This window comes from Temnothorax curvispinosus, unplaced genomic scaffold (assembly GCF_003070985.1).
Source record: "Temnothorax curvispinosus isolate PA1 unplaced genomic scaffold, ASM307098v1 QBEX01006589.1, whole genome shotgun sequence".
NCBI lineage: Eukaryota > Metazoa > Arthropoda > Insecta > Hymenoptera > Formicidae > Temnothorax > Temnothorax curvispinosus.
The window spans coordinates 15,342-38,538 of NW_020216369.1; the positions used below are offsets into that span (position 1 = coordinate 15,342).

Here is a 23,197-nt window from a genome sequence, read left to right on the forward strand (position 1 = left end):
TCTCGAGATAAGTGATTCTGAAAAGTAATGCATGCTGAACACGAATCCAGTGAATTTTTTTTCGTTGATTTCTAATATTTTATGAGCGATTAAACTTAAAATCTGTGTCCGGGGCGAAGTCGTCACTAAGCCACCGGGGCAGACTCGTCACTGCGACGACTTTATTCCGATGGTTTTACTCTATTTTTCGTTGCAAATGCGTCATTGTATTTCTCAATTGCAAGAAAACGGTACGTACGTACCATCACAAAACGACTCCCGTCGACAAGGAGCAACTCAGGATTCTCAGGAAGGCAGTTCTTGCGGTAAAAAAAGATAAAATTAAGACAAAAGTAACCGCAAAACAATTTGGAGTCCCGAGAACTACGTTGAACGACTGGCTGAAGAAGAATAATGATGAAATAGCACACTTGGATGACGTGCCGTAAGATATCATGAAAGCTTCAAAAATGAAAGGGCGAAAATCAAAGTCAAGGAAGCAGCAGTGGTCGAATTCCGACGAGGACTTGGATAATATGTGCTGCGTGTGCTCAGAGATGACAAAGAACAGAGTTGACAAGAAACAGTGCATTTCGTGCGAGCATAGGGCACACAAGTGCGTGCGCTTTTCTTGTAATTATTTTCCGCTATCGTGTTTTTAATTAATAAATGTTTCCATTTTTATATTAAAAAATAATAAATAAGGTAAAAGTTTACAATAACTTACACAGCTCGGATTACTTTGACCTTGACATATGTTGTCAAGGACATAATACTGAGTAACTTTTCCTTATAACTTAATCGGCGGTCGTTTTTTATTAAAAAGTTATTAACAAAAAAAAGTTTGGCGACCTCACCGATTTCAATGACCTTGATATATGTTGTCAAGGTTATGACCCCGAGTAACCTTCAGAAGGTTTTAGCCGTTGCTCGTTATTCGTTAAAAAATTATTAACAAAAAAAGTTTGGAAAATACGTAGGTTAGATGACGCGCTTTACAAGTATTTAACTGTTTAAAGCGCGTCACTAATCTACATAGGTTAGATGACGCGCTTTAACAGTATTTAGTTGTTTAAAGCGCGTCAATTAACCCATGCGTAAACTATTTCGGGGCTACCGCACATCCCCCGATAGCAGGGGGGGGGGTTTGGGTGAACCTCGGTTCGCGTAAAAAGTATATGCGTGAACTATTTTGGGGCTACCGCACCTCCCCCGAAAGCGGGGGAGGGGTGTTGAACCTCGGTTCGCGTGAAAAGTGTATGCGTAAACTATTTCGGAGCTACCGCACCTCCCCCGAAAGCAGGAGGGTGTGAGTGAACCTCGGTTCGCGTGAAAAGTGTATGCGTAAACTATTTCGACATATACAGGGTGTCCGAAAAATCGCCTACTCCACTTCGGGAGGTGATTTGGGACCCAAAAACAAGCAAAAAAAGTTCATACAAACATAGGTCTGGAAATGAGCCGTTTCCGAGTTATAGTCACTTTTATGTTCAAAAATCGTAATTTAGAATCCGCTTGGCATCCTTCTTTCTTAATTATTTCTTAAATTAAAAATTTTTATTTTTAAATATTTTTAATTTTTTAATTTTTTTTCAATTTTTCAATATTTGTAAATGCGATTACATTATTTTTAAAAGAAATCAGTTGTTTTCACGGCTATTTGAAATCAGTTGTTTTCACCGCAATTCAAAATTAGTTGTTTTCACGGCTACTTGAAATCAGTTGTTTTCACGCCTATTCAAAATTAGTAAGTAAATCACGGTTTTTCAATAAGTTTCAAATTATTATTTAACAACACCTTACTTTTAGGTTGTATCTAATCTTTCCGTATTCATCAATGGATCGTTTAAGTTTTAATGAATTAGCTAATATTTAAAAATAAAAATTTTTAATTTAAGAAATAATTAAGAAAGAGGGATGCCAAGCGGATTCTAAATTACGATTTTTGAACATAAAAGTGGCTATAACTCGGAAACGGCTCATTTCCGGACCTATGTTTGTATGAACTTTTTTGCCTGTTTTTGGGTCCCAAATCACCTCCCGAAGTGGAGTAGACGATTTTTCGGACACCCTGTATATTAGTCATTTATGCCTTCCAATACTCAAAATAGCTGCTATATTTTTCAAACTTTTTTTGTTTATAACTTTTTAATAAGCAGCGACCGCCGAATAAGTTATAAGGAAAAGTTACTCAGTATTATGCCCTTGACAACATATGTCAAGGTCAAAGTAATCCGAGCTGTGTAAGTTATTGTAAACTTTTACCATAAATAAAATGTATCCTATTATTTTTCATAATTGGAATTACGTTTTTTCATTTAAAATCCAGTCCGAGAATGGAGTGACACGACTCCGTCTCGGGGGTGTGACAACTCCGCTTCGGCAATTTTGACATTTCTATTTTTGCACCTTTGTCGTTTTTACTCTATACCGGTTGAACAAAGCAACGTAGACCAAAAATGCCCGTATAAATTTTGTACCCAACGGTTCACTCTTTACAACGGTACACCACATTTTACTAAAATTATTTGTTTTGTTGTTAAAAATCGGCACCAAAAAAATAGTGACGACTTCGCCCCAATCTCCCCTACTTACTCGCAGAGCGTATTTTAAATCCCAGATAGGAAAATTGCGCAAATAATTGTACAATATATTGCATCATTCAATTAAGAGGATTGTCACAGTTATTTCGACATTTAGAAGCAAAATCACTCCAGCAAACATCGATATACATAACAGTTATGTATGTACATGTAACAATGCGTCTCTCACGCTAAGGCATCGTTCCCGGCCACCACCCGCCGGATGCCACCCGATCGATCATCCGTCGGGCGAAGACAGGGCGCGGACGCGGTGCGCCCACATCTTTTTTAAACGTTCGAAACGCACCGTGTGCGCGGGGAACCCGCCGCACCGGTGCCTTCCCGCACGACGCCGACGAGCGCCGACGGGAGCCGATCCCCGCCGAAGACAAGCGCGCGGGATCGCGCCGCTCCCACCACCGCGCGATTCGCCTGACGATCGGCCTTCCTCCTGCCGAACTCGCCGTGCCGAGCGATATATAAGCCGGCGCGCTCGGCGAGACGGCACTTCGTCTCTACCACGGCATTCCGCTGCTCCTGACGAACCCTACCCTTTAGATCCCAAGGCGACACACAAAACGAGGTCCAGAGTATGAGCCTCAACTGAGCGTCCTCAGGTGTCCCCGAACTCCATCGCACTTACTCCCGACGGCCCGACGGCCACGGTACAACAAGGTCGAGCGTGCTCGTAGCGAGGGTTCTCGCGACCGTAACCCCGGGATCCTGCAATCCTCCGTTGCATATAGCGCGTTCCCGCCCACGGTCTCAGCCTTGCCGGTATACAGCACTAGGTGCACACGCACCCCGGTAAAACACCGCGTCTCTCGAGTAGTGTAAGCCCGCCTTCGTTTTACCGTCCGAATGTACGGGCAACACCGAGCATTGTAATATACCGCGTTTCACTATTCTCTGTAAAGTCGCGTTCCGTTATTATCTCGTATACCGTGCCGAGTGCACATGCACTACCGATACCGATCTATGTAAATACCGCGTCCAGCTGTAAAACCGCGTCCCTTGCCGCGTCCTCTCGTTATCTCGTATACCGCGCCGAGTGCACAGGCACTACCGATTTATGTAATTTCCGCGTCCTGCTGTAAAGCCGCGTCCGTTATTATCTCGTATACCGCGCCGAGTGCATAGGCAATACCGATTTATGTAACTCCCGCGCCTTGCTGTAAAGCCGCGTCCGTTGTTATCTCGTACACCGCGCCGAGTGCACATGCACTACCGATTTATGTAAATACCGCGTCCAGCTATCAACCCGCGTTCCGCATGGTCTGTAATTATCGAATTGAATAAAGCTTTCTATTGTACCTTACGATTGATTATTGTCTCTGGGCCTTTCAATCAAACTCCTGATCCGGCGAATTAGTCCGCGTTCGACGATAAAGTTAGCCGTTACATACATACCTTTTTCAAAAAAGGTAAAAAAAAGTGCCAACTATACGCAATGTATTTTGTAAATTCAAAAATCTAACCTAAGTGGTAGCTTTATATTTTTTTCACAAAATTATATTATCTAACTTAACTCAAGTGACATGTATTTCAAAAAAAAGATGTGAAATCTTTGATTTCTTCCTTCACAAAATTATATTACCTAACTTAAGGTTGTATGACCCCTTAGAAGAAAAAATGCCAAATTCTTCAAACTTTGTCAGGTGATGAGTATTATAATAATAAAGCATTGTGCCAAGTTTGAACAAGTTTGCGAGGCCCGTTCAAAAGTTATAACAATTTGAATTTAACATGGGCTCTTATGGGAATTCATCAAATTTCACTGTTTTTTCAACTTCATTTGAGAAATTAATATCGAAGAAAATATGGCATCCTTTTAAAACTTTGCAGAAATATTAATAAACATCTTACAAACAAATTAGAACCAAAAAAATTATGACTTCGAGGATATTTTCTGAAATATTGAATAAAAACCAAACAGAGAACAGTCTCGCTTGGTCTCGCTGAACTCGTAAGTACAGAGATCCGGCAACAGCGCACTATGACGTCACATTAGAACCTCTCTCTCCGTCACTCTCCGTAAAAGATAACAAATGCTACAGAGGTCCGTTACTTTTTCCAATAGAGCCTCCTGTGTATCGAAAGTGTGCTCTGAGCACGTGTAATATACAGACGCATCGTTTGAGGTTAGTTTTCGCTTGCGCTACGAAAATGCCGAAAGTAAAACGTTACATGTAGAAAGGAAAAGTTGTCACTGAAAAAGTGTACAATCAACGGTTAGCACAGACAAATACTGGGAAACGTAATTTGAAGACACGAGTCAAAACCACACCAGATGATTGTAACAATTCCATGGCACATGTAACGTTTTACTTTTGGCATTTTCGTAGCGCAAGCGAAAACTAACCTCAAACGTTGCGTCTATATATTACACGTGCTCAGAGCACACACTTCGCGTTCACGCAGCTGATGTCGAGTGAGATCAATGCTACCAACTTACAGAAAATGCGACGTTGTCGCGATCAAAATACTTTTTTATGAGAGCTATTGTATTTAATTTATTAATAAATGACGTAAATAAATAACGTAATATAATTTCATTAGTATTTTTAAACAGTAATTACTATGTTTTGTTACTTTTTAAAGATTTTCACACTTTCAGATTTTCGTTTGTGTCAGTTGCAAGTCAGGTACAGTCTTTCTAAAAATCATTAAAAGTGAAAGTTTGCATACGAGAAAATATGCATAAAAATGTCTCTATAGCTCTTAAAAACACAGGCAACCGTTATTTTAATAAAATATTAATATAAATATTACTTTCCAGTAAAGAATATCTTCTTAAATATGTTAATTAGCTTTATGTTACGTTTCTTAAACTTTTGGCAGAGATCTTACGGGTCATACAACCTTAACTCAAGTGACATGTATTTCAAAAAAAGATGTGAAGTCTTTAAATTATATTGCATAAAAATGTGGTAGGGGGGATCGTCCGAGAGTAAGTAAACAGAAGCACGTCTGCCGAGCGCGTCTGCTTATTTCCGAACTTATCTGCCGCTGTATCGCCCTGGGGCGAGTTTGTTACAGGTTTTATGCAAGCGCAAAATTGCAATTTTAGTTGGAGATAGAAGGAAGCAGCAGAAGAATCGCAGGGAAGACGCTTTTCTGGAGTTTCTTATGCTCAGATAACCTTGGAGGTTAAGGAACAAAAAGGGAAACCAGTTGCCGGGTTCGCAAACCTACCAAAAAGCGAACACTAACGGCCCAGGGGTGCCTCTGATATAGAGAGGTGAGAGACTCAAGCTGCGACTATAAAGCGAACAATGAAGGGGGAGCCACCGAGCGGTCAAAGACAGAGACCTATTAATGAGCAATACAGGAAAAGGCACGGAAAGGCAAAAGGAGTCAAAAAAGAAAGGAAGGCCGATCAACGCAATACATCTTGGAAGGCAAAGGACAAACAGTGAATCGATTATTGAATCGTTTAAGAGGAAGAGGGAAGAAGGGGAAGATATTATAGGATAAGAAGAGAAGAAACTACTCGAAAAGTTTGAAAAATCAAAACCAGTGAGCAGATCACCTCCAAATAAGAGAACAGGAATAACATCAGGAGCAGAAAGGACGCAAGAGGAGATGAATATAGAAAACGAAAAAGGGGTAGACATGGATAAACTAGACAAATTAACGGAAATCATGCTAACAATTAAGAAGGATACAGAAGAGATAAAAAAAGAAAACAAGGCAATAAGATCAGAAATACAAGACTTAAGAGAAGAATGGAAAAAGAAACAAGAGGAGTGGGAGAAGGAAAAAAGGACAATGGAAAACAGACTGAAGGAAATGGAGATCAAAGAAGAACAAATGAAGAAGAAAATGACAAGAATGATACAGTTGGAAGAAAGGGAGGAGGCAAGAGAGAGAAGAGAAAGAAAGAACAATATTATTGTGAAAGGAGAGGACTTACCGAGAGAAGGCTCACCCAAGGAAGAGATAGAACAAATAATGAGACGCGAACTGCAGGTAGAGGTGGAAGTGGAGGATGCGTATTGGATAAGAAAGGAGCAGCGAGGAAGAATGCTAATAGCTAAATTAAAAAATTGGCAACAGAAAAAAGATGTACTAGCAAAGAAAAGTAAGCTGAAAGGTAAAAAACTGTACATTGACAACGACCTAACAAAGAAAGAAAGAGTCGTGCAAAGAGAGATAGTAGAAATCGCGAAAAAGAAGAGAGAGCAAGGAGAGCAAGTAAAGATAGGATACAAGAAACTAATGGTAAACGAAAGGACTTTTATATGGAAGGAAGAGGAAGGACTGAGAGAGTGTTTTCAGTACAGACAAAACCTTGCAAACCTATAAAACAATAACAGCCAAAAGTAATATAAATGAAGGTAAAGACGGCAAAGAAAAACAAATAGGGATTAAGGCAACAATTTTCAGAAAAGACCAGGTAACGGATCATCAAACGAGAACGGGGGCGACGGAGACAGATTTCGGGAGTAGGACAGACGAGAGGGACATTGAAAACTCACCAGATGCCACCTATCGAGAGGTTACAAAACTTCCAAACGAGGAAGAGAAGAGAGGGAAAATCTTCGTGGCAGGCTTCTGGAACGTCGCGGGACTGTTTAACAAGGACAGGCAATTTTGGAAACACATAGAGAATTACGACGCCATAGGGCTAACGGAAACATGGGTCGACGAAAAACAATGGGAGAAATTGAAAGACAAATTACCGGACAAATTCATATGGAAAAGTACTGCAGCCAAACGAGAAAAAACCAAGGGAAGAGCAAGGGGAGGAATAATAACAGGGATAAGAAGAGGTGTCAAGGAAGAAGAAACAACGAACGAGCGGGAAGACATTCAAAAAAGAAGAGTTATTTTAAACAACACAGAGTGGAGAATTCTAACAGTATACAGCAGAAACATAAAAGAAACAGTAAAAGACTTACGGCAGATAATTCACAGTCCAGAAAACAGAAGAGTATTGATTGGCGGAGATTTCAACGCAAGAATAGGAGACGAGGGCACGATAAATTGGGAAAACAGTAACAGGGAAATCAGAAGGAAATCAAGGGACAAGATAAAAAACGCAGAAGGAAGAACAATGTTGGAATTGATAGAAGAAGAAGGATGGAGTATACTAAACGGAAATATGGAAGGAGACGAAGCAGGAGAATGGACGTATATAGGTGCGTGTGGCAACTCGGTAATAGATTATGGGATAGTTAATGCAGAAGCCAGAGAAGACATAGTGGACTTTGCGGTGGAGGAGAGAATTGAATCAGATTACCTGCCGATCAGAATAGACATTTATTTCACAGAAAATGGTGCAAATCCAGACGTCGAACAAGAAGAGACAAGCGTAGAAAGAAGAGTATGGACAGAAGAGGGCAAAAGAAACTTCGCAGAAAAAACAGAAGATATCCTTCACGGCACAGGGAATAGACGAAATGGTAGAAGAGCTGATAGGAGAATTAAACAAAGCAGTAAGTAAGAAAACAATCAAGGTGAGAAAATGGAGGATAGGAACTAACAAATGGTGGGATAAGGAGTGCACGGAGTTCAAAAGAGTAGCAAGAAGGGCATTAAAGCAATGAAGGAAGGGAGAAGACAGCAAAGATAATTACGAGAAAAAGAAGAAAAAGTACAAGGACCAATGCAAAGAGAAGAAAACAAGATGGCAAGAAAGAGAAGATCAAGAAATACAGCAAATCACCAACGAAAATCAAGCGTGGAAATACATTAATAGAGGCAGAAAGAAAAGAACAGAAATCACAAAAAAGATCGAGTCGGACAAATGAAAGGCCTACTTTATGCAGCTTTTAGAAAGAACAGAATCTCCAGGACATAGCAACAGTGGGGTAAATGAGACCACAGAACCAGAAGAGAATGAAGACGAGATAACTGGAGCGGAAATACGAAGACAGATAGCTAAACTAAAGAACAAGAAAGCCCCAGGAGAAGATGGACTGGAAAATGAAGTATGGATAAATGGAAGCAGGAAGGTAATACAAAGGTTAAAAAAAATTATAAATGGGGTATGGAAAGGAGAGGGGCTGCTGAAAAGATGGAAAGAAGGAGTGATCGCCCCTATCTTCAAAAAAGGAGATAAGGAAAATTTAAAAAATTATAGAGGAATAACACTGCTCAACTCGGCGTACAAGATATACGCAATGGTACTCGAAGAAAGACTAAAGGCCGAAATAGAAGACAAGAACATCATCGCAGAAACGCAGACAGAATTTAGACGAGGTAGAAGCACGATAGATAACATTTTTATTCTGAATTACATCACAAACAGAGAATTAGTCAACAAGGGAGGAAAAATCTACGCCTTCTTCGCGGATTTAAGCGCAACATTTGACAAGGTGGACAGAGAAGAACTGAATAAGATAATGGAGAGAACAGGAATCAGCCAGAAGATCAGGAAAAGAATAGGTGAGATTTATCAGGAAACGAGAAATGTCGTCAGAGTAAACGGTCATACAACGAGCAGATTTTGGACAACCAAAGGAGTAAGGCAAGGATGCCCCCTAAGTCCAACGCTCTTCATGCTTTATACGGCGGATCTGGAAGAAAGGATGAGGAAAGGTCAAGCAGGAGGGATAGTGATAAGAAGAGAAAAAATATGAACACTCGCCTACGCAGACGACATAGTGCTGTTAGCCAGGAGTCCAGAGGAGCTTAAGGAGATGATAAGTAGATTCCGAAAGTATTTAGAAAAGAAAAAATTGACACTTAACGCTGAAAAATCTAAAGTTATGATCTTCAAAAAAGGAAGGGGTAGGAAGAAGAAGGAAGAATGAAGATGGAACGAAGAAAGACTGGAAGAAGTCAAGGAATTTAAATATCTAGGGTTTACTTCCAAAAAAACGGAGGACTGGAAACGCATATAAAAGAAACAGTCAAGAAGGCGGCGATAGCAATGGCACAAGTATGGAGTATTGGACAGAGGAAATTCAGAGAGAGTGTAGACAGGAGAATGAAAATGTTCAAGAGTCTAGTGGAAAGCATCCTATTATATGCAGCGGAAATATGGGGATGGAGAGAAGAAGAAAAGGTAGAAAAGTTGCAAGAAAAATATATAAGATGGACTTTAGGACTGGATTTTAACACACCGGCATATCTGATACGAGAAGAAACGAAAATTGACAAAATCAGGATAGAAGCTGGAAAAAGAGCTATGAAGTACAAAGAGAAGACAAAAGAAAGGCAGACGAACAAAATAATCGCGGAGTGCTGGAAAGAGATACAAAACAAACAGGAAGGGAAGAAAACAAAATGGGAAAAAAACAGGGACCAATATTATAGAAAAGTTAGCTCTAGCACATGGGATACAGGAAATGAAAGCTCTGAAAGAACGAACATGGAAGAACTAATAATGACGGACCGGAAGGAACAAAGAGCAGAGTAAGAGAAAAGGATAGAGGATGGAAGGTACTGCGCTAGGTACAAAGAGCTGAGAACAGATCACATCCCAAGGTATCTACAAAAAGAATACAAAGGAAGAGACCAGAGATTGATTGCAAGGTATAGATGCGGAAACGAGGAAGAAGGAAGCAAGTACTGGAGAAAAGAAGAAGAAAGAGTATGTAGAATATGTGGCGAGAAAATGGAAACGCTAGAGCATTTGATGTCTGACTGCGTGGAGCCTCTAAGGGATTACAGAAATATCTTAGACATCTTGAAAGATACAGGAGAAGAAGCAGATTGGATGAGGAAAGTGACCAAGCACAGGAAGGACCTAAGAAACGTACAAATACAAAATGAAACTGATAGCAAAGAAATGTAATATAAAATGTATTGTAAAAAAAAAATCGCATCTCAAAGACATGTAGCACCCCCTTTCAAGGCCGAAAGGCAATTGAAATAAACAAATTATATATATAATAAAAATGTGGTAAATACTTACATCTGCGTTTTAAGCTTCAGCAAAAAGTAATTATTTACTTTTTTTTAAGACGTGAGTAATAAGTTAATTTAGGAATTCCATCCTCTATATACATTTTATAAGGACCCCTTTTCATATTTCACATATGTAAAGGAAGATCAATCTTACTTTTATAAATATTAGATTATATTTACAATAACATAAACCGAACACGCTGACTAATAGAATAAAGTGAACGTGTTGACTTTTCCTGCTGTGATTCTTATGTTATTTATATTTTGTGATTAAATCAAAATGAGTAAGAAGTTGAATATAAGTGACGAAAAGTGGATATTAGTGAAATTTCCGAACAAAGACAATGAACTCGGGATTGGCTTCCAAGACCTAGATAACCAAGCGTGATATAGCATATTGAGCAAATGTATTGCATGTGTTGTTATATATTTGCTGTAAATTTGCTGACATCGAAATGGAACACGTAGTTACAAATACAGGTACATGACGTAACGATTGACCATAAACCGACGTGAAAATCACGTGACGCTGCTGCCTGGGAAGTTGCCTTCAAATTGCATTGAATATGCTGTTAATCGTGGACGACAACGAGTTGTCGTCAAGTTGCTGTCACAAATCAACTCTTCACAGATAACAAATCCGTGTGAACATGTTGCTTTTAATTTGCTGTAAATAGAATTATAATTCATGTGAGTTCAACTCGACAGACATAATGGGCGCATTCAGCGCACAGAACAGTTGCGGATTTATGCGCTGAATGGCCTGTGATCGGGAGCGCTCCCACAACATGTGGCGGTAGCGGACGCCATATTTTAGAGCGAAAATTTTGATGCTACATCGACGGAACTGTTGTGAGATTTGACTGGAGACATGTGAAGACATGTGAGTTGTCTTGGGTTATGTTCTATGCTGCATTGCAATGGATTATTACGAAGATCAATATACATATAACGGATTAAATTACAATATTGTAGATATATTGGAAGTGCACGAGAAATTGAAAAATGGTATGTACAATTAGAAATAAAATATTATTTTAAATTAAATTGTATAACTAACCTACATAATCTCAAATAAATTACACATGCCCAGCAAACACCAAGCTACATGTAACTTGATGTTTGTTGGGATGCATTATTGCGCATATCATACTTGCGTATGCGCGATAATAATAATATAATAATTATATGTAATAATTATATAATAGTATTATGTAATAATTAAATGTTTCAGACGAAGTTTTCTTCCAGTCATATATGAAAAACAACCTAGGTTGTCTGGACGTTACTGGTTCTATTAATGACACTTTGACAGAAAATTGCAGTCGACACATCGCAAGCAGTGAGTAAATTGATTAAAATATTTATAGGTTTTGGCATTGCAATCAACTTTGTCATCAACATTTTGTTGCATTGTAAAATATGTTTTATGATATAGATACGCTTGATTCAACAACAGAGGAAGGCAATAAACAACAATGGACAGTAAAAGGTACAAAATTATTATTAGAATTGTACAAGGAGAGAAAAGAAAAGTTCCGTGATCCCAAAACAAAAAAAAGAAACCTGTGGACAGAGATCGTAAATGAAATGGGCAAAAATGGTTATAAGCATTTGACTGAAGATATACTGGACCGAAAGTTGCGCAATCTGAAAAAAACTTTCAGAACAATAAAGGATAACAACCGGAAAAGTTCAACGGGACAAGGACGAATAACATGGGAATATTATGACATCTTTGAAGAAATATTCTCTGATGATCGGACAATAAATTTTGGACCGACAATTTCTTCTTTAGATTCTGCTACAACTGCAATACAGTCATCATTTGATGCGTCAACAATTTTGTCTCCTACATCGACATCCACTGCATCTTCTTTGATGAGGTTAGTTGCTTCTTCAGCATCAACAAGACCGCCAACTCTTAGACCGCCCGTAAGAACACCATCTCCCGCATCGACAAGGTATGTGTGTCATACACAACTGACAAGGATATCCACGCCACCAGCACACACGAGGATTTTCATGCATACTTCAGATTTCTTCGATTCAACGTTCGAAGGGGATTCGTTTTTCGAAGAAAATATTACGAACTCTTACTCTTCTTCTCATTCTTCTTCTTCTTGCTCTTCTTTTTCTAGTGTAGCAGCAGAACGTTCCTTTAGCGAATCTGAATCTGTTCTTGGATCTGTTCCAAATTCTTCAGAATGTACTACTCCATCAACTCAGCGACAACAGAGGAAAATGGCTTCAAGGAAAGAGACTTATGATCTGCGAAAGAAACTGCTTTTGGTGGAACAAGAGCGAGTTGAAATAATGACCGAATTGAAAAAGAGCATCGACGACAACAACAAAATTCAACAGGAGAGAAATGATCTTTTAAAGAAAGTACTAGAAAAAATGTAAAAATAAGGTTTTTTATTTTCTAAAACATGATGTCATGTCACATCACATGATGATATAACATAACATGTCATATTATGTCACATTTTTTTCTAAAACATGTATGTCTATTAAAACATAAGGTTGTATATTCACTTAGTGATATTCATAAAAATAAACATTTATTTTATTTTTATAAATTGCTTTGTTACAAACTTATAAATCAGCTACAATAGCATTCCTCTTTTCTATTGCTTCCTGCATCCCAAACCTGTCTTGGACTTCATTTTGCTCATGGACATCGATTACAGGAGCATCGTCGTTATCGTTCATCCTTTCATTATAGTCTTCTATTTCTCCATTGTCAATTATAAAATTGTGGAGCATGCATGTAGCCGCTATAATTGTGTTTCCAAAGCCTGGATCGGAAATGTCCAAATATTTCAAACGCCTAAATTTTACTTTAAGTAATCCGAATGCGCGCTCAATGATTGAGCGAATAGAACTTAGTCTGACATTATAGCGAATGTGAGCCGCGGGAAGATGCCCATTATCCCGAAATGGGGTCATTAAATTTAACATTAACGGATATGCGCAGTCTCCAATTAAATGTTGGCGCTGAAGGAGAATTGGATTCTCCCTATCTGTCAACATTTGAAATAGTCTACTATTTCTGAACACGCGTGCATCGTGCATCCTTCCTGGCATACCTATAAATACATCGATGAACCGTGCAGAATGATCGCAAACCCCTGTAAGAAATTTTTTTCTTAATGTATTGATAATTTATTTGGAAGAACTACATAAAATTTGAAAATAGTACTTTGTAATATTATTGTATAATACTATACCTTGTAATATTATTGAATGAAATTGTTTTCTGTTGAAATAATCATTCGCATTTCTAACTGGCTGTTTTATTGGTATATGGCATCCATCAATTGCCCCCACAACATTTTGTATGCCGCGTGAACGTTCTTCAAATATCTACAATATTATGTACAAGAATAAATCTTAATGAAATTAAACTTATATACAATAAAACACACATTATTGAAATTCTTACTTGCGATGAAATAGCTTGTTGTGCAGCGTTCGGCCATTGAACATACTGTGGCATTAATTCTGCTAAAGTACTTATTATTGATTTAAATATACCATATCCTGTACTTGTCGGAATATCAAACCGATCACCAACTGCCAGAAAAGACTCGGGCTTACTTAACAACCATATAGTAAATAATAACTTTTTATTCAGAGGAATATTGATATTTAGTTGATCGTTTTGTATATGATTTCCAACTACGTTCAGCAATACCTAAATGTTAAAGAATAATTGTATACAATCCATGATCAATCTATTATACATATATTATATAGGATATAATTACAGGAGAAACTATACGTACCTCAAAAGTTATTCGAGTCATTCGAAAATGTTCTCTGAATTGATCGTCCGTGTATGTCGGAATCGTTAACTCAAAATATTCTGCGTTTCGCGTCTTTGCCTCTTGACGCTGAGCGTGTATTAGGTTATCGATCTCGGGCAACGGTTGGATCAAATTATCGATAATATTACCCACGATATTCATATTCAGCCCGTCGTCAGCCACAAATTGCAAAAATACATTTAAAGGATCCATATTTCACGTTATTTACACTTAAGATAAAATACACGTGGATCAGATGTCGAGTGGTATCGACCGCTCACTCAGCAAAGCATTCAGCGAAAAACAGCGCTGGGAGAGGGAGCGATCCCGCAACAGTTTTGTGCGCTGAATGCGGCCAATGCTGTCTCACCTTGTCCCTAGTTTGTCAAAATTAGTTGCATCAACGATTGTTGTATGACAGCAAACTCACAGTATTTGGCTATCTGGGGAAGTTATGTGACAGACTGAGAGCAATAATAGAAATGTTTTTAAATCTTATGTTTTTGTCCTGACTGTATTGGATAAGAACTTCGCTAAGAATATCGAAATACGATTCGTCCAATAGTTCCGGTGTCGTTGTTAAGATTAATTCCATTGATTTGTTCCTTGATGTGTATTATTTCCGTAATTAATCGTTTTTGATAATTATAGGTTTTGGATAATTTTATTATAAAGTGACTTTTTAAAATTGACCATCAGCCATTGTTTCTCTCAATCTTTTATATCTATTTTTTTACATAATTTATTTTAAAATGTAATTTTATCGATTAGAACGTTCTGATAAAAATCAAGTAGGTCAAAACGTAAATGTAATATATATCACATATTTTTAATGTTAACTTTAAACTACCATCTAAAATTTTCTTTGTTTGAATTTTGGCCGTTTAACATTCCTTTAGCTTTGCTATTATCGAGCGTTTGTATCTTGTTTTTAAAAAATTACACAATTTGGAGATTTCAGTAATTTTGCAAAATCTCTGGTCTTTGTCAGTAAAATTGTAAGTTGAGATGTTTTTACACAATCCTACTAATTCATTTTATGGTTTTTGCATAATTCCTAACCGTGCCTAGATGTATTGTATAATTGTTTGTTAAATTAAATTATATTCTACTGATAAATATTTACCCTTATGAACTCCCTCTTTTCTCCTTTACATATATATTATAGAGGTCATCTTCCTGAGTAACCTTCAGAAGGTTTTAGCCCTTTATTAAACAGTTTATGAACAAAAAAGTTTAATAAATCTAATAGTTTGTGTCAGTGCTAAGGGAATTAATTTGCTGATATGTGTGCATTAGACAGTACACATGTAGGCAGGGGGGGGGGCTCCGCCGCAGGCGAAAACATGAAATTCAGGGAGTATATTCCACGCATTTATCTTAGAAATGTAATAACATTGAGAACACTTAAAACAAGATATGATCATCCACATACTTATTTTAGGAATGTGATAACATCAAGAGACACGGTAGTGTCTTGCGCCAAGTTCTCTTAAACTGAATCATTTACACTAGACTAAAAGTTTCCAGAACAGTGATAAGACCCTTTTTAAGGCCCTGTAAAGAGAGGAGTCTCGGACTGCAAAGGCAGTTCTCGGCAGTTTCTCGACAGTTCTTCAAATTCTAGTGCGTATTTACGACATAATTACTTTATTGTATAAGTTTAATAATAAGTCTATTGTAAGTAAAGTTATATAAATTCCTGTGATTTTTGTTGGGATAACAAACACTTCCTAAAAATTACAAAACTAACATCTGTGGAGTACCGATAATACTCGTATAGTCGATCGAAGGTGAACAATATTAATAGTATTTAAAAAAATTTGTAAGTCAATTAAGATTAATTAATAATGTTTAAGTTTTTGGAAAAAAATCTCAATTTTTTTGTGCTTTGTGTTTCGAATTTCAATATTTTAATAATCAAAAGTTCCGATCTTTACCGCAACACTTAGACAATACAACGGACAATAAACAATACCTTTAATACAGACACGTAATATCGCTTCACTTATTAATAATAGAACTATTAATAATAGAAAATAATGTGCACATGCTTATCTTTTATACAATAATACAGTACATGTATTTGCAAACAGTATACTGTTTGTTCCGGAAGTATACTTTCCGGAACTTTTACTTCTAATACATTTCACAAAATCGTTGTCAAAAGCGTTAATAATTTCGTTAGTTGTCATTATTGCCTAAATATATTAGCGCAACTGCATAAATAGAAAATTTGCAGGGACGGCGGAACAGTCTATCATGAGTCTGCTAAGTACGAAGACATTACTGTGTATTGTACTCAGTTCGACAATTTGTCAATACGCTCGAAGTCAGTACTTCGCATTCGAAAACTCTGGAATTAACAGAAATGAAAATTCCAGCAGTACTGTTGTTTCTTACGCGTATAAATATGGTGAGCAAAAGCAAACATTTAAAAAAATTTACTTAATTGTATCAACATGTACAATTTGATTATTATTTGCTGCAAGTTTATATTTTTTCTACATCAAATAAAAGTTTTCTTCTGTAATAAAATCCAAATTGTAGCATCGTTGTAGCATCGTTAATTTGCCACCTAATGATTACAATAATGTAATATTTAAATAATTGACTTCAATAAGGTATGTAATTTCACGTATGACTTTTGCACATAGTTCTTAGTATTTTCACCGAAATGACAATGAGCGTCTGACTTTTCTCTACACTGACATTTTTCTTAAATGATAGATGAAGACTCGGGTAGAATAGCGGGCGGACATTATGCGGAGCTCGGAGACTATCCGTACATAGCAGTGGTGCATCGACTCCTGGACAACAGAGAATACTTCAAATGCGGCGGCACGGTCTTATCTAGAAGATGGGTTCTCACAGCCGGTCATTGCGTAGTGAACTACCCACGAAGATTTCTTGTAGTGTTTGGTATCGTTGACAAATCTGGCATTGACTATGATTTTCTTCGAGGCCCCGGTATGTCGATAATTACGAATCAAGTGTTTATACATCCGCAATACGAAAAGGGCTACAATGATATTGCCTTACTCTATATGCCACAAGATATTCCCTTTTCCAGTAAGTACATTACATTAATAGTACATTTAAATTGATATTTCTTTTCTTTTTTCCTTTTGCGCTTATTTATATATTGGCGTTATTTAATTATTGTATGGAAGATACGCGGAAAGTTAATAAGGATTTGAATAACAAATAATCTTATAAATGTGGAAAGCAGATTTAATAATAATCAAAAATCATAATGTGTATATCTATGTACAACTTCTTTTATGATTTTTGATACATATTAAAAAAAATATCACAAACTATTAAATTACTAAAAAAGTATTACAAATGTATATCATCAATATATCCTCAATATTGATTTAAAAAAACTATTAGTTAATACAATATTGCTCTATTTTAGAGACTATTCAGCCAATAAAACTCGCGTATTACGACGGAAGTTTTGCAAAAAGAGATGCTCTTGTGATGGGTTGGGGAAAAGATCATATGACCAGCGAAGGTACGATAAGACTTAAGTACGCTATATTGCCGATTATAGAAAATAAAGTATGCAAGCAATACTGGCGCATTAACGACAAGCACATTTGCACGGCCGCAGGATTCGGACGAGACGCTTGTCAGGTAAAATAATCACAAATAATAGAGCTATAATTTATAATAGTACACTGCAAATTAAATTATATAAGTGGAATATTCTAATATGCGCGATATGAATCATTTTAAATCGTTTTAAGTAGCTTTAATAAATAAAATTTGAAAGTATCTCTGTTTTCGTTTTATTATTTAATATTGTATTTTTAGGGCGACAGCGGTGGTCCTCTCATCGTGGTAGAAAATGGTCAGCATCTTCAAATCGGTATTGTGAGTTACGGAAATGGATTTTGTCCTAGCAACTACCCTGGAGTGTTTACTAGGGTTTCTTCATATATATACTGGATACACGAAGTTACGAAGTTACGTTAGTAAACAATATTATCTATATGATCAGTAATTTAAATGTATAATGTATATTGTCTTATAATGAGCACAGTTCTTTATGAAAAATGTACATGCATTAAACATTTTAATACCAATTTTTTAATACTGATACATTTAATATCATTTATATAATCGGTAATTTAAATGTGTCAGTATTGATAAGTTGGTAATATAAAATGTATATTTATAATGCATGAACATTTTTCATAAACAACTGTGCTCGTTATAAGACAATATAAAATATATTTTTAAAATTATATATCAAAAGACACGGTAGTGTCTCGCGCCAAGTATATCCTCAGCGCGAGACTACTGATCTGTGTGTCTTTACGCGATATACGCGCATCGCGAAACCGCTTCGTTTATCTGGAGGATGTCTCGTAGCTCAGTGTGAATGCGATAGATTAGTATTCTAAGGATCATGAGTTCTCGATCATCCCATATATTCCTCTTTTAAGAAGAAGTATCTTTGTTTAAAGAAAAAAAAGAATTTTAAGAACTGAGGTTACAAGAAGGGTCGCCCCCGATTATTAAGGGATGAATAGGATTGATTAAAATAAAGTGCATATTTCATTTCCTTTCAATAATTCTATATTGTAATATTGGTTTTTGCACTTGCAAAAAGTTTGTCCCATACTTTTTATTCTGGAGTTAAACTGTTTTTTAATATACTTATGTAATTAGTATAATTATGCTGTAATTATAGTAATGATGTAATTAAATCAGATGTTACATGCAGGTTACAGGTTAAGTAATAATAGTTTTAAGATATACTTGTAACACAAGTCTTAGAAAAGTTTATCATTTTGTGCGCAGGAAGATTTATTCTTCTTTCAAGAATATTATAAAATTTTATCGAAGGAAATGAAATATAGTTTGGAAGAAAGTTATTCTTGGTTCAAGTAAATCCATGTTTTCAATTCAAATAAATATATTTATTTTATATAGAAATAATCCCACACACAGAACAAAATATCTAATAGATATCCATTGAATATCTACGGTACATATCCATATGATGTCCATATCTCCTACGGATATCTAATATATTATCTAATAGATGTAATAGATGTACAAAATATCTATATCTCTTAAATAACGACACATAACAGTAAGACCAACTCGTAAGTTTTCGGTTGAGGGCAAATATAAGCAGGTCCCCGGCAAAGCAAAATCGCGACATCCACGGGTCTTCGGTCACCCGGCTCTTCTTTTAGATCTAGAGAAATAATATTGCAATGCAATATTTTTGAGATCTGGTTTTAACTTTTATGTGCTGTATGGGGTTCTATTTGTATATAATGGATATGTAGAACATTAAATGGATATTTACGCAGATACCTATCTAATGAATATCCACTGAACATGCAATAGTTATCTACATAAATATCCACTGGATATGGTATGGATATCAAATGGATATTTCTGATCTTATGTCCATGTCTCGGACATTTGGATGAGATATCTAATGAATATTTCTGATCTCGTATTGAGAGATTTGTATATCTATGAGATATCTAATGGATATCCATGATATATCTCGTAGATACCCTGGCGGAAATATTTTTACAAAATTAAAAAAGAAATAAAAGTGTACTACAAAAAACTATAAAATATAATTGCCAGAATCTATTAAATTCTACATGAATTTAAGAAGTACTACAAAATCCTACATGAAAATGCTAGAATTGGAACACTTTTGTAAATTTTTGTATTTTTTGAGTGCATTTTGATCTATAAATTTTTCGATAAAACTACGTCAAACTACAATAGTCAAGTCAAAATACGATTGGACCTAGAAAAAATTGCAACACAAGGTTTTATGACGTGATTGTGTTCAGAAAAATATACTGAACAACATATTCAAATTCCGCCATTTTCCGCTATCCCTAAGTATGTTTTTTATTAACAATTTATAAACAAATTTGTTTATCTCCACAAATACGAAGAATTTCGAAATTTTTGTAGAGATCAAAGTTGTAGAGCAGACAAATATCTACAAAAAATGTTTCTATGAGTTTTTCGAAATATCTTATATTATTTGAGATATTTGCAACGGAAGCTCAAAACATTATAGCGCTGCGCGCTTACGGCCAACATTAGCCAGATAAATTAGCATCTGTTTCCAGGGTGGCCACAAGAAGGCTGTCAATTGTCACCCCATTTTTTGTTTTTTTTTATGGTTTTTGTTTTTAATATTTTTAACTTTTTGTTTTTAATTTTTAATTTTTTTTTTAATTTTTTCGTTTTTGGTTTTTTGTTAAATAATTAATAATTTTCTGTGTCTTCCTGTAACCCCGAATTAACGCAACTTACCCCCATACATTCTGTACATGCTGTTGTACACGGCACGGTCTTACATACAGGTCTGGACACTTCTATGGTGGGGGTAGGTCGCAGATAGTCGCCAAAAATTGTTTGTCTCTTGGCCGCGAGAGTCGCTGCGGTAGGGTAGTAAACAGAGATAGAAATATAGTCGCTCTCTGTCTGTCTTACATAATTGTACATAACCACATAACGTAGCGTAGCTTGCTATCGAAGATATAGAAAGAGTGAAAAAGTGACCGAGTCTCATCGAAACGTGAACGTGTTCGGACGTGTTTCGTCCAGAAACATTTTTGAGAACGTATCCTACAGTATATTGAAGTACGTGGTATGTGAAAATGCCTAAGTCGTGCGTCGTGCCGAATTGTACCCAGATAACAATTCGTGCGGGGTCATATTACCTTCACGGCGTGATTATCACACCGTGCATGCACGAACGCATCATGCTCGCTTCACGAAGTGATTTTGGCATACGTGCGCGTATAGAAGGTCACACTATGCCATCACGTGTGATTACACGTGTGATGGTACAGTGATTACGCACACGTGATGGGATAGTGATTACACACACGTGATGGCATGTTGAACACACACATGATGACATAGTGCGATCTTTTACGATTAATATATAATTGATGATGAATTATAATATTGATCGTAAAAGATGGCACTACATATAAAAATAATACTTAAATATCAGATAAAATGGCAAAAACGTTACAAATACGTATAAATTCGGGTACGTATGCCAAAATCACTTCGTGAAGCGAGCATGATGCGTTCGTGCATGCACGGTGTGATAATCACGCCATGAAGGTAACATGACCCCGCATGAATATATTATAATTTATAATATCCGCGCGCGATTTATTATATTATAATATTTAATAACAAAATGTCCGCAAAGCGATTAAAATAGCAATTTTAATGTAATTGTTATTTTATTATATCATTTTATTAGTTTTATTATATCATTTAATTATGCAAATTGTGTGGGTATATATATAATGAGATCATGAAATGTGTTAATTTATTCATCCAAGCTCGATCTCCACCCGAACTTGTCCTCAGTGGTCCGGCCGCTCACGCGCAATCCATGCGCATCTCACGCCTCACGCCTAAGCGACCCCGCGTGCTTTCATTGTTCGCCCGCCAACGTGACTCGCTCGACAGCAGCGGCTGGATTGTCATTTGTCGTCCTTCGTGATCCGAATGTCCTCGCGGTAACATTTCGCGTGCTTCGCGTGCTCTGTATCCGAGTGCTTAAATAATATATAGTTTCCGTGTACCCATTTCTGCCTTCACGGGCCATCCACGCCTTCCTGGCTTATCCTCGAGCCTTGCCTATCCGTCTGGCAGTGTGAATTTTTTTTTTACGCTTTCGCTCGCGCGGTCTCACGCCTGTCCGCGCCTCGCCATTCGCCCCTCGTCGCCGTCGTAAGGAGGAGGATCGAGCTAATTGATCAACGCCAGTTGCGCGAGGTTAGTAGGATTATTTATATAAATATATATAATATTTATGGTGTGCTCCCCGCTTAATCGTTTCGTCCTAATAAACACAGAGCAACGTGTGACGTATCGGAATGCTTCGAGATTAGCATATGACGTGGAGCAAACTCTTGTGACCATCTAACACTATAATGTTATCGTCAATTTACATAAATATGTATTCTGTTGCATGCTATTAAAGCGGGGAGCACACACTTCTGCATAACGCATAATGCGTAAGCATAAGAAAATTGATTGGTCTATTTTCTTATGCACATGTATATGGACCAATCAGTTTTCTTATGCTTACGCATTATGCGTCGTGCAGAAGTGTGTGTGTGTGTGTGTGTGTGAAATGTTTGTTTTAGAAATAATTTCGAAGAGATTTTTAAATTGATAAATTGTTTTTGTAGACAAACTGGCAAAGGGAGAAACTGAGGTTTGCACCGCGGAAGGCGAGGAGAAAGATGTTTGTCATGACGCGAAGAACGAAAAAGAGGAGGATTCAGAAGAACAAGAATACATCACGGGTATTATAGAAAATGTAATTAAGAAGAAATTCAAAATACCATCTTACAAATATTGACGTTAAAATCAGATCTTTATTGGTATGAATTATTTAAGAAAAGTTATAAGTTTAATTTATGTAAAATTAATTTATATGAAAAAAAAAACATTGCGCGTTCTCTTTGTACATGTATGCTATCTTTACAAGAAATTATATTTATTTAGGTAAATCTATGGTCAAAGTATAGTATCCCGATCAAATTGGTTGAAAATTTAGTAGTTTTGTTATATATAGTTTATGACGTCCTGGTGAAGTGACCATGGGCACAAAGTCCAAACATGGAGTTTTCGAATTATAGAGCGTCAGACATCAGGAAAATGGGTTCATCGGCTCAAGATAGTCCTGTGTACGGTCGTACTGGTTTGTGCCTGTGTGTGTGTGTGTGTGTGTGTGTGTGTGTGTGTGTGGGTGAGTGAGTGAGTGTGTGTGTGTGGTGTGTGAGTGAGTAAGTGAGTGTGTGGGTGTGTGTGTGAAGTGAGTGTGTGTGTGAGTGAGTGAGTGTGTGGTGTGTGAGTGAGTAAGTAAGTGAGTGAGTGAGTGTGTGTGTGTGTGTGTGTGTGTGTGTGTGTGTGTGTGTGTGTGTG

The 23,197-nt window shown here is 36.9% G+C and overlaps 4 protein-coding genes across 4 annotated transcripts; 3 read left to right on the forward strand and 1 right to left on the reverse strand.

Annotated features, from left to right (window-relative positions):
* Nucleotides 1-6,176: 6,176 nt before the first annotated feature.
* LOC112456013 (trichohyalin-like) lies at nt 6,177-9,322 on the forward strand. Its single transcript, XM_025018283.1, has 5 exons — nt 6,177-6,657; nt 6,881-8,002; nt 8,343-8,532; nt 8,650-9,107; nt 9,165-9,322. Exons 1-5 carry the CDS (start codon nt 6,177-6,179, stop codon nt 9,320-9,322), a joined length of 2,409 nt encoding a protein of 802 aa, XP_024874051.1.
* A 2,184-nt stretch (nt 9,323-11,506) lies between these two features.
* LOC112456014 (ankyrin repeat, bromo and BTB domain-containing protein DDB_G0293800-like) lies at nt 11,507-12,827 on the forward strand. The gene is made up of 3 exons (XM_025018284.1): nt 11,507-11,531; nt 11,656-11,763; nt 11,860-12,827. Exons 1-3 carry the CDS (start codon nt 11,507-11,509, stop codon nt 12,825-12,827), a joined length of 1,101 nt encoding a protein of 366 aa, XP_024874052.1.
* A 114-nt stretch (nt 12,828-12,941) lies between these two features.
* On the reverse strand, nt 12,942-14,570 carry LOC112456018 (protein ANTAGONIST OF LIKE HETEROCHROMATIN PROTEIN 1-like). Its single transcript, XM_025018288.1, has 4 exons — nt 14,213-14,570; nt 13,870-14,121; nt 13,655-13,790; nt 12,942-13,555 (listed from the first exon to the last, which is right to left on the reverse strand). Exons 1-4 carry the CDS (start codon nt 14,444-14,446, stop codon nt 13,020-13,022), a joined length of 1,158 nt encoding a protein of 385 aa, XP_024874056.1. The 5' UTR covers nt 14,447-14,570; the 3' UTR covers nt 12,942-13,019.
* A 2,386-nt stretch (nt 14,571-16,956) lies between these two features.
* LOC112456015 (venom protease-like) lies at nt 16,957-18,217 on the forward strand. Its single transcript, XM_025018286.1, has 3 exons — nt 16,957-17,305; nt 17,655-17,875; nt 18,056-18,217. Exons 1-3 carry the CDS (start codon nt 16,957-16,959, stop codon nt 18,215-18,217), a joined length of 732 nt encoding a protein of 243 aa, XP_024874054.1.
* The last annotated feature ends 4,980 nt before the right edge of the window (nt 18,218-23,197 follow it).

Coding starts and splice junctions, on each gene's coding strand:
- LOC112456013 (XM_025018283.1), top strand. CDS start 6,177: ATGGATAAACTAGACAAATTAACGGAAATCATGCTAACAATTAAGAAG. Junction 6,658..6,880: donor AAAGAAAAGTAAGCTGAAAG/GTAAAAAACTGT, acceptor AAACAATAACAG/CCAAAAGTAATATAAATGAA. Junction 9,108..9,164: donor GGAAGAAAGGATGAGGAAAG/GTCAAGCAGGAG, acceptor TCGCCTACGCAG/ACGACATAGTGCTGTTAGCC.
- LOC112456014 (XM_025018284.1), top strand. CDS start 11,507: ATGCCCAGCAAACACCAAGCTACAT. Junction 11,532..11,655: donor CAGCAAACACCAAGCTACAT/GTAACTTGATGT, acceptor TAAATGTTTCAG/ACGAAGTTTTCTTCCAGTCA. Junction 11,764..11,859: donor CAGTCGACACATCGCAAGCA/GTGAGTAAATTG, acceptor TTTATGATATAG/ATACGCTTGATTCAACAACA.
- LOC112456018 (XM_025018288.1), bottom strand. CDS start 14,446: ATGGATCCTTTAAATGTATTTTTGCAATTTGTGGCTGACGACGGGCTG. Junction 14,122..14,212: donor TGACTCGAATAACTTTTGAG/GTACGTATAGTT, acceptor TTTAACATTTAG/GTATTGCTGAACGTAGTTGG. Junction 13,556..13,654: donor TCATTCAATAATATTACAAG/GTATAGTATTAT, acceptor AATTTCTTACAG/GGGTTTGCGATCATTCTGCA.
- LOC112456015 (XM_025018286.1), top strand. CDS start 16,957: ATGATAGATGAAGACTCGGGTAGAATAGCGGGCGGACATTATGCGGAG. Junction 17,306..17,654: donor ACAAGATATTCCCTTTTCCA/GTAAGTACATTA, acceptor GCTCTATTTTAG/AGACTATTCAGCCAATAAAA. Junction 17,876..18,055: donor TCGGACGAGACGCTTGTCAG/GTAAAATAATCA, acceptor TTGTATTTTTAG/GGCGACAGCGGTGGTCCTCT.